General features: G+C 41.8%; 1 protein-coding gene across 5 annotated transcripts in view; it reads left to right on the top strand.

The window, feature by feature from the left end:
- The first annotated feature begins 2,815 nt into the window (after positions 1-2,815).
- The window catches only part of LOC105274991 (dipeptidase 1), a 64,618-nt gene continuing 50,844 nt past the window's right edge, over positions 2,816-16,589 (top strand). The window contains exons 1-3 of one of the 5 annotated variants that reach the window (XM_020030235.2): positions 2,816-3,028; positions 14,296-14,417; positions 14,846-15,339. In XM_020030235.2, coding sequence (XP_019885794.1) covers positions 15,106-15,339 — 234 coding nt within the window. In that variant the 5' untranslated portion in view covers positions 2,816-3,028; positions 14,296-14,417; positions 14,846-15,105. Of the gene's footprint in view, positions 3,029-14,295; positions 14,418-14,804; positions 15,340-16,589 lie in introns of all 5 variants that reach the window. The other 4 variants (XM_011331554.3, XM_011331557.3, XM_011331555.3 and 1 more) reach the window with 4 other exon arrangements.

The raw sequence follows: 16,589 nt of genomic DNA, 5'->3' as shown, positions 1-16,589 counted from the left end.
TTACGCGGCGAAGAGGAGAAAGGGGAGGAGAAAAGGAAGAAGGAGAAAAGAGGGAAGGATAACGCTGTGCGTCGGAGAGAAGGTAGCTTAAATTAGAGTTTCGCGATAAAGTGAAAATAATGCTGGGAAAGAGGAATCCGCGAGTTGATAGACCGCGAAAGAGACGGACAAAGAAGAGAACCGCGAGAGAGGTGAGTATTCGAGTACACGGCGAAAGGCGAAACACGCGTATCCAGCGAGATGAAGACCGTCGGAAGAGTGTCGAGCGCGGAAGAAAGAAATGCGAGGGAAAAAGCACTCGCGCACGAGATGGAACAAGCGACATTCCTAGGAGCGGTTCGTTTGTAATCCATACCGGTCGACTAGGAGAAACGAGAAAGCGGCTCCATTCGAAGGTACATCTTTTTTTTCATCGAGAACGATAAAACGACGATGCATTCCGTGGATAGCGCGGACGTTTAGCTTCGTTCATAGGTACGACTATGGAACAAGTAAGAAAAGCAAACTTGCTCGCTCTGTCTTAGGATGTCTCCAAACTGTCTCTATAATAATGAATAAGAGGAAACCCGGAACGCGAACAGGTTTAAAATACCTGAGCTTACTGATGACAAGTGAAATGATAATGAAGACAGATGATGAGAGGAACGTTCGTGTTATTCCTGGAATAAATTGGATCTCTTTTTCCTTTCGCGTAATTTTAGTAATTTGATAACTCAAATAAAGCGCAATAAAATACTCTAGCTTCGACCTTGCTCATTTCCCAGCATCGCTTCTCTCATCGTTGCAAGTATCCGGATAAATTCGCGGGCTTTACGCTCGCCTCGGCACGGCTGTGCTAATGCATTTTGCGTTTACATTAACGCCGATCCGCGTAAATGGCAGCGTAGAGCTGCGAAAATATGGAAACCGTGAATCGTAATGTTACGGCGCCTATTACCGTATAATGCAACTTCCGAGTTATTCCGACTTGTAAATTTGAAAAATTGCAATGTGCTTCGATATTAATGATCCGATTAAAAAAATGTTTTAAATATTCTTGCTCAATTGTTCTCGTACTTTTCTATTCAATGTATATTAATAAATAATGTTTTGTATGCAAGTCCTAGTTTGACCCTTTACTGTGCTTTTACGAAATGAAAGAAAAATTTCACAACGTAAAATTTCATAACGTAAAGACAATCTCACTCTTGACTCGTGAAAATGTTGCGGATATCTCGTCAAATATCTTGTGAAACAACTTGAATCTCGTTACTCGTGGCGCAAGAGTAACTGCTTAAATCGCAGCATGCAAGTATCGACTAAAAAATTTATAGACTGAGAATTCGTTCGAGTGCTCCACTACTTTTACGAGCGTACACAAAAATGCGAGCGCAAATATTTATGCACACCTAATTGTCTTTTTTCGCATTTCCAACTATTCGTCACGTCATGTCTAGGTGAGTGAAAGTTTTCTAAACAAATGGAATTAAGTTGTTCTCTCTGTATCACAATAACAAGAGATAGAGAGAGAATTTGTTGAAAGTACTCGAGGTCCAAGGGCGTGTTATTCGAGTTGGTCCATAGATATGTATTTAACAGCGTTAAAGTAACTCAATTATCGACGGAGATCGAAAATTCTATACAGATGAAAATTCTCGATTATCCTTCAGGTAACCTCGAGATTGCAGAGGGTACCTTTAAAGGAAAACCGCGTAATAGTTTCTTACGTCGAGTCTAAGACCGTCAGAATACCATGCGCGTCTTTGAGACTTGAAAATGACTTTCACCGTGGCGCCGTGCCTGAAAGGGGACTAAATGCAAAAATGCACAAGAGTAACGAAAATCGAAAGCTATGAGGAATACCTATGGAAAGTTGCTCCTTCTCTGTACTTGTTCCCCTGAGACATGTCTCGGAATACTTGTTTTCTCAAAATAGAATGCGCTCCTTTACACGTTGCTGCATGTACTGATAAATTGGATACATTGAAACTGATTTTTCGACACGTTTTACGCCCTTCCAACCTTGCGTCGAAATTTCTCACTGGTACCGCTTTAGGCTTTTTTTTGTTGGCGTACAAATCGTTTTGCAAACGATCTTTGCATCGTTATTCCGGAAACGTTATTCTGGAGAAGATAAACAGGACTTGCTGGAACTACGAGTTTGCGGCAGGTCACGCGCTGGAGAATGCTTGGATGAAAAGTCTTTTCGGAGACTGTGAAATTCTCTCTTCCGAAACACCACGAAAGCTCGAAAGCTAATGTTTGACTTGACATTTGAGAGAAAAGTATGAACGCAAAGACGAAACTGCGCGTTACATATGAGTATTGTAGAGTATCGAATGGCATCACTTACGATAGTAACGAATGAAACAATTAACGACGACATCGGAATGGAAGAGGGCACAATCATGAAAGAGTGATGCTAATGATGCTCTTGAACCTTATGATACTCTATGATACTCTATGACTCGGTATCATCGGAATCAGAGTATCGATACCTGCAAGCATGTCGAGGATCTCTAAACGCACCGCAAACGAGGTGCATCCTGTACCGGTTTCGGACGAGCACTCCGTGCACTCGGTTTCCTCGAGAATCGTGGATGGATATCGGTTTAATCGTCGCTGGTAGCAAAGATAGAAGCAGAGGGAAGAGACGCGCCGCAGCGCCGCAGCGCCGCAGCGCCGCAGCGCCGCATCCACCACCGGCGCGGTGGAGGAGAGCGCGAACGAGGGTGCGCGAGACACGAACGGACGGACGGACGGACGGACGCACGGACGGACGCACGGACGGATGGGAGAGAGGAGATGAAGCTTTCGGGGGTGGTCGGGTTGCCATGGCAGCTACCCCGGCCGGGCACAGCAGACCCCAGTCTTGCCGCGGCGGTCGCCGAGTACGTGCCGACGGTTTCGTTTTTCATTTTTCCTCGCGTTGTTGGTGGCTGCGCTTTCAACCGAGGAGGCCCTCGACTCTCTGTGTGATACATTCTCCGACAGGCTGCGTACTAGTTCTTGGTGAAAATCAACCCCCAGTGTGTTACGGGAATCTTGTGTGAGCGGAATCAGCGACGCGATCGTACGACGTACGATTCGAATCATCCGCCGCGAGTCCGCGACAGAGATGTAAATGCTCTCTCGCTCACAATCGTGGAAAACATGAACGACATAGGCACACAGGCAATAGCTCTCGCGTCGTCCTCGAAAAAGCTGCTCGTCGGAAGCTTCTCTTTCCCTCTTCCCTTCGGACCTTCTGGCTGCGCTCCGGACTCCGGAGCGCTGTACTCGCAACCTCGATCTCGTGCACACGCGGTGCTCGATCCCTCGTCTACGTCTGGATCGTGCCGGCATATGCCACGGGGCGTCTAACGCCCGAACCTAGCCCAGTCTACGAAAAGTCCAACAAAGAGATTTATTCATTAATTTTACCCGTTCCAATTCAACACTCGTCCACGATGAGAGTTGTATATCGTTGGGATTCCGGGCAATTGTTCATCATTTGAATCATCATGTTTGCGAGTTGTCTCGTCATCTTGACAAATAATTATCGTTCAACTCTGTCGCCACATAGCCATGTTGAGACGCCGCGAGATACATCGGTTTGTAAAATCGAGTTTGCATCATAACGTATAGCAGTTAACGGTTACCATTCGAGCTTTCGCGGTAGATCCTGTCTTAGCGCGGTATTTGTAGACCGCGCAGCGACCTACTCTTATCTTCCATTTTCCTCCAATGGTGCAGCGGAGTTTGAACGAAAGTTCCCTACGATGCGTGATGAATTCAGCTGAAACGACTCGTCTCGGCAGAGAAAGCCACATGTTACGAATGTTACGATGATCGATCGCGCACGGCGATCTGCCGTGCGATTTGCCGCTAAATTAAATTCACGAAATGCAATTACACATCAATCGCATCACAGTGATATGATCGCTGCCATTTCCTTTCTGATAGCTGATCTTGAGCTGAGCGGTGACTAAAGATAAGATATTTAGAAACGAGAAAACGTTTGTTTGAGCAAATGCCGATTCTCTGATGACACAAAACACAGAATTACATAGAGACAAAGAGAATTCTCCGCTACATCTTTTCCGGTAAAATAAATTCTATAGATGTTTTATGGATGTTTTACCCATGGGATAAAATAAACGCTCACCGGATGTTCGTCTAATTGATTGATTAATTCCGATCAAATGGCACTGCGTTAGCGTAATTAAAAATACGCTATGCTCTTTGACATTCATTTATATTAATACAGACATTATAAACGATGCATCGAAACAGCGTTCGTTACGTTTCGCGATTCTGATTTGCGATCCATAATGCGGCATACTGCGCACGAATATTTTATTGGCAGTTTATGATATAAATATTGCAATAAAATTGATAATTGATCATCCTCGTTATTGCAAACACGAGCATTGTATATATTATATTGCTTTTCGAAACTGTGCGCGCGATGAGAAGAGAACAATAATCGGCTACATTCAACCAAGAATCTTTTCTTGATTAACACGTGCACGTATCTGGATAGATGTACCTAAATAGTTGCGATCAGATGAAACATCGCTATGATATGATATGATAAAAATGCGATTGACAACATTAAAAGGTTTTTGTCATTTTTTAATCAGATGGAAACTTTTATCGGTGCAAAATGTACTTACTTACTCGAACGATTATTTTCGATTTTACTTTTCGGTTGCATCTGTACGACTCGCGCGATGAACATTTTCTATTCGCGTTCCCGAAACGGGGGAAAAGTATTGTCTACTTCAATCAATCTCTGGATTTACTTCGTCAAGGTGAATTTAGGTCGCGGAAAGGGTTTCCTCGATTGAGTTCTCTTGAATGACACGCCTGCGCTGTCATTACCATCACGAATCACATCGTTATGCTTTCACCTTCCATCGCAATTTATCCATATACATTTATCTATATGTTCTAGTTTTCAATGTGTAAGATTTGTGCATGTGCATGTAATGCGTGCAAAATCACCTAACTTTTGTGCTTGAAATTATTGACGGAATTTTCTAACGACAAAAAATTAATGATGCAAGCCCAATTACGATCCATTACCGATAGATAATTTGTGAAAAATTTCCAACATTTTATATATTAAAATACCGGGGTCAAATTATCCGATACAGTTGCGCACTCGGCAGAATCGATGACAGTGTCACGTTTGTACGGTGCGCCACGATGTTTCGTTTCTCCCGCTTCATTCGCGCAGATTGATGACAGATCGTCAACAGCTCGCGAGGAAAAGACAGAAAAGAAAAGAAAGAAAAGGAGAAAAGCAAGAGATACATATTTGATATCTCAAGACAAATTAGAGAGTAAGGAGCGAATTCCATGCGTGGTGCGAGCATCCACCAAGTGCTCGTTTTAAGCACGCTCGAGAATTTAATTGCTGGCATTCTTAAAGTTCCTGGCGGAAGTTTCTTTTTTATACCGCTACACATCTTTATCGCGTTTTGATTATGAGAATTAAATTATTATTATTATGGATTATGGGAAAAAAGGAAAAACATTAATTTCTATTTCATTGCCATTCTTTAGAGCAATGCTTTTCCGCAAACAAACTTTTTACCGCAAAATAAATAAAGTAAGAAACAATAATTAAGGTAATACTGTAAGAAAAAATATATATTTTATTTTATTGATTATCATTTCGCTGTCGTTTATTTGTTTCTATCATTTTGCGCATCGCAAACGGTAGTGAAAAAAAGAAGATTAGATTCTAAGCTCTCTCTGTCTCTTCCTCTTTTTCGTCCATATATAGATATTTTAATTCCTCTCTCTCTCTTTCTCTATTGAATCAACGGTGTCCCGCCGTTGTGCACCGTGTATGAATATTGCATAAACGCGACGCGCAATTTTCCCGGCACATCGTCGGATTGACAAATTTACCGCGAACGCATCAGCGGAACTTTGCGAAGTGGACACTTCGTTAAAGATCGCTCTGCGACTCGGTTAGCCGACTACTACGCAACTACGCTCGATTTTCTCTGATAGATGAGCGCTCGAGTTTAATTTGCAAATTTCAAATGATCCATACTCTCGGGAGAGTTATTAATATTCTTAATATTGTTTCTTGCCAATAAAAGTCACATGCATGGCTTAAAAGATTTCATTTAATCGAAATCTTAATCTTATATCATGTGTGAAGACACGATTGTAACTACACTCTACGCGCGTGTCTCTAATTGTATTAACGCGACATTTACGCGAAACTTTTGCGCAGCGAACTCAGTCTCTTTTATTATTATTATTATCATCATCCGCATCCTTCCGCAAGATATCGCACGCATTCGTTCGCGGCTGGAGGAGCTTATTTGTTATTCAAAGGATGTCGTAGGAAGAAATGCAAATGCTGCTCGGTTAGGAGTTTCAACGCTTTCTATGCGTACCGCCATGGCTTTACATTTCCCCACACGCCACATACATTCATTTTCCTTTCCTCATATCGCAACGAGCTGATTCGTGTCTCTCTCTCTCTCTCTCTTTCATCACTTTTCTTTTCTACCAAGGTACTACCATTATGAAGAAATATTAAAAATCCAACAATCAAACAAGAGCCTATCCTTTCGAGAGATTCTCAACAATTAAAGTCATATGGTTTTGATATCAAATGTGTCCGCGAGCGAACGTTCAGCTAAATTATCGCTAAAAATCGTTCAACGAATGATTGATGCTGCTTGTACGCTATCCGGTTATACGATGATGTAAGCGAGAATGACGACTCGCTTAATATGTATGCGAGTAATCGAGAAGGTGACTATAGTTACTCGTAAGAGGAAGAGGAAGGACTTTGCACTTTCACACGCGCGCGCGACTGATTAGCCGCTTTCTATGTAAATCGTATACGGTATATTGTGGCGAAGGTACTTTCGATTTTAACCCTGAAATGTGCCCAGCTTTTAGATTAGGGTGAACAAATTAAAGTTTCGTTTCCCATTTCTGTTTAACTTTATAGCGGAGAAAAAAAAACACAACGATACATAAAGTCAATAATAAACTATGAATTAACTGCATGTTGATAATTAATCGTTGGAGTGATTTGCCAGATTGCGATATATTATCTGTTATAATATACCTACAGCCTATTTACCGTATCTCTTATACCTTACTATCACCGTATCATTTGGCACTATTCATATTGATTCGGCACCAGAAACCATCGCAAGCGATCTTGATGTTGAAACGCCGCTTTAATCTTTCATTGCGAGACTATCATCATCAATCACGCACGAAATCAAAGTTTTCGTGGCATGCGTAAAACGGAATCGTGACGTTTATGGTTAACGCCTTATACCTGGCGCATGAAATATGAATCGAATTTTCGTTGCGCTCGATGTACTATCGACTTTCTGCTTTATAAATTTCAGTTATGAAACTTGACTTAACTCGATATCGTATGTAAAACGCTACCGTAATCTCTATCTACGTCCCACGGCGTAGATCGTGATCACTTTGATCTACAAAGTTATTCAAGCTTATAATTATTTTCAAACTTGTCGTCGCTACTCGGTGAACGAATATTCCACTTGAGCCACTCAATCATATTTTGCCTTCTCAATGGAGACTGAGATAAATAAACAAATATTTAGCATGCTGTCGCGTACACGCGTATTGTAAGAATAATGGCAAATTTGTAAATATCCCTTTTACAATTATCTCAACAACGCGAAATTAAGGTATAACAACGTACAATTTGCGATAGAGCTTTTTTCCTGGAGAACGGCAGGTTTAATCTACTTCGGCGGTACGTTAAACGTGCTTTAGTACGGCCAGCACTAAATAGATACCGATTATAGACGGTATTATCTAATTACGCGATTATCGGACAGAGTGCGCGGAAAGGGAGTCTGCCTCTGCTGAAGTTGAGGCTAAAGTTGGGGCAGTTTGTGAACCACAGGCTCGAAGCTGAACCTCGACGTACTGAAATACCGCTATAGGCGTTGCGAGGAATTTGACATTTTTCGCGAGAAACATTACTAACGCGCATCTATTATAACAGGAACAGAGAGATGACAGAGTTCTAAAATTCTCACGGATAGAGGTTTTTTTAATTATCAAGATTTTAATAATCAAGATGTATCTTTCTGTGTTGAGATTTCCGTTTTTTATCATAAAATATCAATAATCTATCGACAATACTTGGGAAATCATTAGTATTCGTCGTTCGTTTGAACTCAGTCGAGAAAGAGAGAAAAGAAGGCATAACAAGACGTCGCGAAAAAGACGGCGGAATCGGGTGGGAAACTCCGAGCTCTGAAGGAAATAGCCTATAGACTTTACCACAACCCGCTTAAGCGTGGCTGGGGCGATATATAGTAAGAAACTCGGAGCTCGTTAGCACGTGAAAATTGCGGGAAGATTCGCGTGTGTCGCGAGTTCGTGCGAAGAATCGACTGGAATTTAAGCAATAATAACCGAAATTTCTTCGACTTTAAATGAACGTACAATCTCGCGAAAGAGCGCAAGAAAATTTCAAGAAAATGAAAAACACTTTTTGGCTTCTTCGGCTACAAGTTTCCTCTTGCAACGTATACGTTTCTTGGTGTATATTGAAATCTGCCATTTCCGGCGAATTAATTATTTATACAGTTAACGTGAAATTCAAATTCTGGAATTAAAGATTCGTGAAAGGTGAGAAGTCGTTTCGAAAATTTGTTCAAGCTGTACGCGCAGTTTCAATGGTGCGACATCTCGTAACAGTCTGCCGCGAGGCGTACCGAAATAGGAAAACGCTTGCAAAAGTAAATAGTATATTCATCCTGGGAGCAGTGAATCGTCGCATTGTCGAATTCATCGTCTCGAACGCAAAGTTCACTCGCGCGCAACGATGGCGCCTTTGCAGGTACCATGTTGCACACATTATGTCCCGAGTTTTCGTTGTCGCAAACTTATCCAATTACTAACGAAACTTGACGACACCTAATTAACGATTAAACGCTATGAAATTATTACGACTTGAAACGATCACGTGCATACGCGTATAAAAGTGACTCGGTGTCATCGAGAGGATAACTGTCTATTCTTATTTTCAATGGTTCAATGTAGTAACCCCAGTAACGCATCAATCGGACAAACAATTCTCGGTATTCAATTATTTCTATTGAAGAATATTCGTTACACATTATTAAACAGAACGAAATCCCGCAATTGATTCTTCTCTCGCAGAAATGTTGCAGAAACATTTTGTAACAACTTGTTTGAATGAAATTTATTGAGATTATTCAAATTATAAGAAATTAGCGATCGGTTTAGCGAATACGGAAATACGGAATGAGGACCAACGATTGATCTTGATCTACATTTAGATTGATAAACGTGACAACGAAATTTGTTGTTGACCATGTATTCATGTGCACGAGTATGCTCTGTCACAAAGTCGAATTCGATCTTTGTCGAGACGAAAGCTCGTCCTCGACAATCCCGTTCCACTTACTGGTATAACGACTTTGGCGGGATTCAAAGGGGGTTACGGTAAGACCCGTCGTCAATTTCCAAGCTCCGTACGGAGCGACGGAGCTCATCGCGGCAACAACGGAGATACACATGAAAAATTCAGAGCAACAGTAGACTAAGTTTGCAAAGCTTAACTTTTCAGATGAAATCGCAATAAAACGAAATGGAAATATACACAAAGCAGTCGGATCGAAAGACAATCATAGTAGGAAGAATTTACAAAAGTTTTTTACTCCAGAGAACGAGTTGGCCGCATAAGGGCACGTCGTACGATTAATGTATTACGAACGCAGAGTACGTGGAAAGGCTTTGTTACATCGAACATACACGGATACGCAAACGTATCTAATGCACGTGTATTTTTCGCACGCTCGTTCAGAGAGAACCGAATCGTGGAACGCTAAATAAATGTCTTTCTCTTTCTTGCTTTCCATTGGACTTCTCGCGGATGTCGTCCTCGCAAAAGCGGAGAAATGGCCGAGTCAGCGCAGATACGGGGAGAGTTATCGGCAGGATTCCCGGGATTCCTGCGAAATATCCCCGAGTTTCTTACCCGACCGAATCGAGCTACAGGTCACGTGACCGTACTGAGTCGCGAGAGTATGCGAGAGGCCTGCAAAAGAGTTTCCGCGTTTGGCGTTTCGCTCGTTCGCGAGGAGAGCCAAGCGGATTTGATTTTTTGCCGAAAAGGAGGAGCTTATTGTTGATAAATGACGTTAACCGAATTTCGACAGCTAATTTGATTTAGATAAACATGTGTGCGTGTTGCAAAAGAAAGAAAGAGGGAAAATGTTTCAACATTGAAGCACAAATACGAAATACAGACGTTCTTTCGGAAGTCAGCATCCGACGAAAGATGCTACTCCGTTATTTGACGTCCGTTCTAAAACGGCGGAAGCGAGCAAGGAACGTAGACTCGATAAACAGGATTCTCGAGCTACGATCGCAACGAGAGACAGTCTCTCTCTCTCTCTTCCACTGTCTTGTTCTTCTCAACGAACTCGTAAGAATCCCGAAATTGTTCACCGACGTGTCTTCACTCCCGTTACGATACAACGAAAGCGCAGTTATATACGCATTTTAGCAAGCAAAGATTAAAGTGTACTCTTGCCGTAGAGTTACGTTTCCAAATGAATTAAATGGTTGTCAAATTAATCGGTTAAGAGTAAAGCTTGTAAACTTGCAACATGCTATATGTGATAATTATGAATAGCGTGACACAATCTACGTATCGTAACAATGTATCATCGTGATAAGAATGCGCGATGCATCGCGCAACTTGCTGATCTCAACGGGAAAGGTCATTAGCGCTTCGTGCACTTGGACTTGGCAGCAATTAACGTTTCACCCACGGTAAGACCCTCTTTCGCACCGTTCAAGAAACGGCGTGTAATTAACGGACAGCGCGTTCAGGCTTTTTTACGTTTCAACTTACGTAACTAAGATCGATGAGGCTTCTGCCATGTATTCGCCTATACGACAGATTGTACAATAAGATATGGATATGAAATTAGAAGATCGCGCGATAAAAACTAGCTTTGAAATTGTCTGCGAAAGAAGAAGAAAGCAGGGAGACGACTTTCAATCCTGTTCGTATCGTAAAGATGCCAAGTTGTCGGGGCTATCCAATGCGTCTTTCGCGTTTTCTGTTTTTTTTTGCGGATGTATAGATAATTCCAGCTCTCTCGTTTAGTCGATCTGTAATTTAGTAAACGTATTAGCATTCTTTGGATTCTATGATTGCGATCGATCGGGCATTACGATCGAGTCGCGCGAAAAGCTGATGCTCTTAAAAACGGATCTAGCGTGCATAACCTGTATCGCGATGCGAGGTTACAGCTTGTGTAATTTACGCTAAAAACGATTACGTCGCAGTAGTCGTGCAACTGCAACGACACGATATTATCTGCGTATAACGTTTAAATTAACAAACTCTATACACATAGATACATCTATACATGTACCCTCTTGGACGATGTGTATTCAAAACGATCGAGAATCTTTGCAAATTTTAATCGTTACAAATTGCATGAAACGATATTTCGCCCGAGCGTTACTTTTCGATTCGCGTTGACACGTTTCTATGCTGCGAATAATTTTGGATATGTAAATCGCAAAATTGACATGTTCCTCGATCAAGACGGAAAAGAACTTTTACAACGTTTTTACTGAAGATTTATCAAATAATATCAATAAGTATGCATTTACGTTTAAAACGAGAGAGAGAGATCAATCTTGATTTGCTGAATCTTTATAAATCAACCTATTTTATGAGAAACGCGTACCTAACGCAAATTTGAATGTCTTTGTAACGTCATTGATAGTCGATTCCAGCGAAAAGATGCAGCTACCTCTGGGATGCAAATCTTCCCTTCCGGAAGGAAGGAGGCCTCGTAATTGGGAGATGAACGTGTTACCCTTGCCTCGCGAAGATTGATGATCGCGTCTGACGGAGAGTCGGGCACCCTCGGTTCGTCCTTAAATGATGAAGACTCCTCTCGCTACGACGGACCACCCTCGGATCTATCGAGAAGAGAGAAAATTATCTGGCCGATCTAACGGCAATTTTGCTACGACGGTAAAACGACGAAGAAATTGGCTCGGTCGAGTGAACGACACCGACTTTGCCTTCGTATCGTCCATTTTCACGATATTCGTGTAAAATCAAAAACAAATTCAGTAGCAAGATACTTTTTTATTCGGACGAATAAAGGGAATCTGTGTCCGTACAACATTTGTAAACAATAAATAATTCTACAAAATGCTGATTGCAGTAATTATATAACGATTTCCTATTTTTTAATCGCTATAAAGTCTCGATTTATAATCGATCCTTACAAAAGAAGAAAAGTCTTACCATTCTGCGATTCGATAAAGACAAAGACAGATCAACAAAAAGGTGATGACTGATGAAGCGATTGATTCCAGATACGAGAGAGAGAGAGAGAGATATTTGCAAATAATGGAACGAAAACAAAATTCTAGTCGATTAATTGAGTGCCAGCGAAATCGATCGGGATGCAGTCCAGTCCCACAGTCTTGTCGGTGACTACTCGCGATGAATAAAACAGTGCGCGAGAGAAGTCGCAGTCAGAGGAGCTTCCCGTACTATCTCATCCTCTCTATTCTCCTTAGTCCAGCTGCTATTCCGCTGATCATTGAGAGCCCGAAAGAGCTTTGGTTTTCATGGACGAAACTCCGTTCGTTGTTCGCCAAACGAAACTCGCAGTCAAAGAAAGCGGCAGTAAGAAATCGAGGATAAGATATGCGTCAAAAATGTTCTTATCGCATCAAGAATATGAGTTATAGATGAAAAGTAAATAAAATAAAAATAAACCAGGTCCACCACTAGACACTAGATACACGACCGCTACGCGCACATACGTCGAACCTGCGACGTCGAAAGATGGAATATAGCGCGTTTTAAAAATTATCCGTAAAATATAAGCCGAGAAGTGATTAAGTTGAGTTGATTGATTTAAGAATTACAATTGTCTAATCACGTGTATGTTCATATATCTCTTCCTTTCGGCCCGTCATAAAGTATAAACTCTAATTTTCTCTTTTATATATATATATATATATATATATATATATATATATATATATAGAGAGAGAGAGAGAGAGAGAGAGAGAGAGAGAGAGTTTATTTAAGAATCTTTGAAATCCCCATTTCTTGGGTGGAAAATTTTTTTCCGATATTTTCTTAGCGTCTAATTCACTCGAGAGAATCAGCGGATTTGTAGGTCCGAGCACGTTCAAGTTTGTTGGTCGAAACAAGTTATACCGTCTCTGATACGGCACAGGTAGAATCGCTGCTGATATTTCCCAAAGTATTTGCGGAAGGATTTTTGATTTCCGGTAATCGTCCGAAACGTGATACGCGACCTAGGCAGGTATGGAGCGATATTACGGATATAATAATGAATTAATAATGAACGTGCGAGAATAAGAGAATGCATATTCCCGGCAACTTTTTAACATCTTTTTACACGTCGTTGCACGTTGCACTAGCGCTCTCTATTAAAGTTTCAACCGAGAGTGAGCCTGTATGTGGTCGCGTACGGTAAATTAAGAGGTGCTAATTACAACCTATATGTAGACGTATCATCTAACTTTGCGTTACGCGTATATATACCATATATATATATATATATATATATGCAAGATTTATGAAGAGTCTGTAGCGACGCGGCTCGAAGCAACGTCACGCAAATACTCCAAGTTTAGATTAGGGAAGCCTATTGGTGACTTATAACGTGAGCGAGCATCAGCATATACCGAAAGATGGATACATTTTCGATAAAAAAGCTCTGCATATAAACTTGTCGAAACTCATGATCGATACCGTGGAATATCCCAGCGATATCAGCCGTTGATGTAACCGACAGAAATGGGAGACTGTCTCGAGTCCCAGATTAGTTTACAATTACCTAACGCTGCACATTAGTGCCCTTAACATGTCAAGATTGCGTTTGGTTTCGAAAGGATCGATTCTTCATCCTTCTATTCGTAAACTCATTAGTTTGCATAGCAACAGTGCACGCTTTGCCAGACAAGGGGTCAGACAAGATCAATGGGCGGATCAAGTCTGACACGTTGATCGAGCATCGCCGTTCCACGAGTACGAGTATCTAAAAGCTTACACGCGGGGCGACATTGAAAAAGTGCTCGCAGAGACTAAGATTAAAAGAGCCCGAGTAAATAACTCAAAAAAGCCCTGGACTCGTAAATACATGCGCGCAAAGTAGGTAAAGAAGAGAGCCGGCGTTTATTTTCGGCAGTTAAGAGAAAATGCGGATAGTTCAGAGTTACAGCGTTTGCTGTAATGCGATGCATTAATTTTAGTGAGGTACAGGTGCACCGAACGCGCGCGTTTTAATTAAACGACCGTAGACGACATTCGTTGTATCGTAAAATTCGGATGCGAAAGGTCCCAACGAATCGTGTAATTGAACGAACTGTACGAGGTAGAAATGATCTTCGAGCGTCGATTCCCAATGTTTGAAAATTTTACTTTCCGAAAATGTCATTGCACCGCGTTTCACGGTTTCAGACCAAGGATTTCAGATTAAGGAGAAAATGTAACGTAAAACCGCATTTAAAACATGCGAAATTGAAGTAGAAAGAAATAGCAGCAATCAGACTCGACTCTTTTCGCATGATGCAACGGGTTTATCATTTTATTTAAATTCAGGCTGAAACTTTGTTTCGATATACCTTTGGGTTCGAACGATCCGACAGTTTCCGAACGGGCTTCAAGTTGGAATAGTTCGATCATTGGGAAATTTCGAACGCTGATCCTGTGTGCATCCGCACACAGTAGACCTGACGAATTGATGCATACGGTGACATAGGCAAAGATGACGCGATTCTTAGACGCGACAATATCGCGCAGATGCAAACCGGAAGTGGACTAGAAAGAGCCTAGACGCTCGCAGAAGTAAGACTCGCGATACATGGTGGAGTGACGGACCAAGAGAATGGACCCGTGCGAAGAGGGCTGCACTCGAGGGACGAGGCTCGTCGAGACTCGTCGATTTGATTTCGCGTCGATACGCGCTTCGCTTATCGACATGTGGCATTAGAATGCATTGATCGAGGAAGGCAGTGCGGTGAGATTAGGAGAGAGGAAGTCCGCGTGGAGAGTGGACGACGATGCATCACGCAAGCGGCGGTGGCGGGCCTCAAGAGCGGGTGCACCAGGCCCCACGACCGACCCAGCCCGACAAGTGTCCCTACGAAGTGTCCTATCAGGCGCAGATCCCGGATTGCTGCGCGGCCGCAGTAGCGGCACAGGACCCGTATCCACGTCCGCCCAGCGGCTACGACGGCAGGTGTTACGATGAATGTCATCGCGGAACGCCGTATCAGGAGGAAACCTACTCTCAGGTATACGATTATTTATTTAATCACGGTTATTTGCAACCAGCTTTAGTGTTACGGCCCACCATTGCGCACCTCATTGTCGATTCAATTTCACATCATCTACAGTTGCGAGAGTGTGTTACACCGCAATTATCCAATGGAACCGAACGGGTTCACCCATGCGTTTTATAATGAACGTGCCACTCGATCTGGTATTTATGATTATTGGCGATGGCGAAAATTCAATTTCTCACCAGCATGGAAATGAGAGTTAAAAATCTTAAGATCGTCATGATTCAGCGAAACGTGAAAACTTTTCCACGCGTGAAAATTCACTCTCTCATTCTCTGTCTCTCTCTTTCTTCAAATATCAAACGACACAAACACGTAATAAAGATAATAATGATTTATAAAGCTAAAGCGTGTCGTTCCACTGACAATGAGAAGAATGCATTTCATTTAGAACTGATCGAAGAATATACTCGTACCATAACTTTTCAACAATTTTTAAACACCCTGTATACTCTGTCACAGCACGGAAGACAATTTAGATTTTTTGCAATTAGAACTTGCCAGGTGGAAAAGAAAACGAAAAAAGACTATCTTCGCGAAATACCGTGGAATCGAAGTTTAATGCAGCGTCGCCGCTAAAAGCGTCGCCTCGCTAATCGCGATAAACTTATTTTTTCCAACAGCTCGACGCGTTTATTAATATAATGTGCTCGTGTTCGTACAATGCAGAAAGCTTGCGCGAATCGGCTTCGTAATAGCCGCATTAGTTTCGACTTGGTCCATATATCGCTGTGTAATTCATATTCACAAACTATCCACTCAGTGAAGATTGTTTTACGTCGAAGACGAAAAAGCAGTTAACTCTTGTATCGTTGATTTGTTTATTGCAAAAGAGTTTTGTACTTATCTATCGCGTAACATCGCGTAACGTGGATATCGCATAGTATTGATACGGAAGAAATACCGAGTAGGAAATGTCGATACTTGCGGTATTTGATATTAAAAAGTAAAAATATCGACATCCTATTAAATTTCAGCATCGCGCTAGCCGCGGGCCACATCGCCTGCGGATACAATTTTGCGGATGCATTACGCATGTACAAAACGATCATCCGTCTATGCCTCGACGTTTCCTTCCAGGCGTTATCACTATAGGTGACTTTCCAAATTTCGCTATATTTAATTTCCCTGTCGGATTACACGCTTTCTCTTTCCAAACCAGGATTTCTTTACGATAAAATTAAATAGAATCAATTTTTAAA

The sequence above is a fragment of the Ooceraea biroi genome, chromosome 1 (genome assembly GCF_003672135.1).
Source record: "Ooceraea biroi isolate clonal line C1 chromosome 1, Obir_v5.4, whole genome shotgun sequence".
Lineage (NCBI taxonomy): Eukaryota > Metazoa > Arthropoda > Insecta > Hymenoptera > Formicidae > Ooceraea > Ooceraea biroi.
The sequence above is the reverse complement of the archived record's forward strand: the minus strand, read 5'-3'. Positions and strand labels throughout refer to the sequence as shown.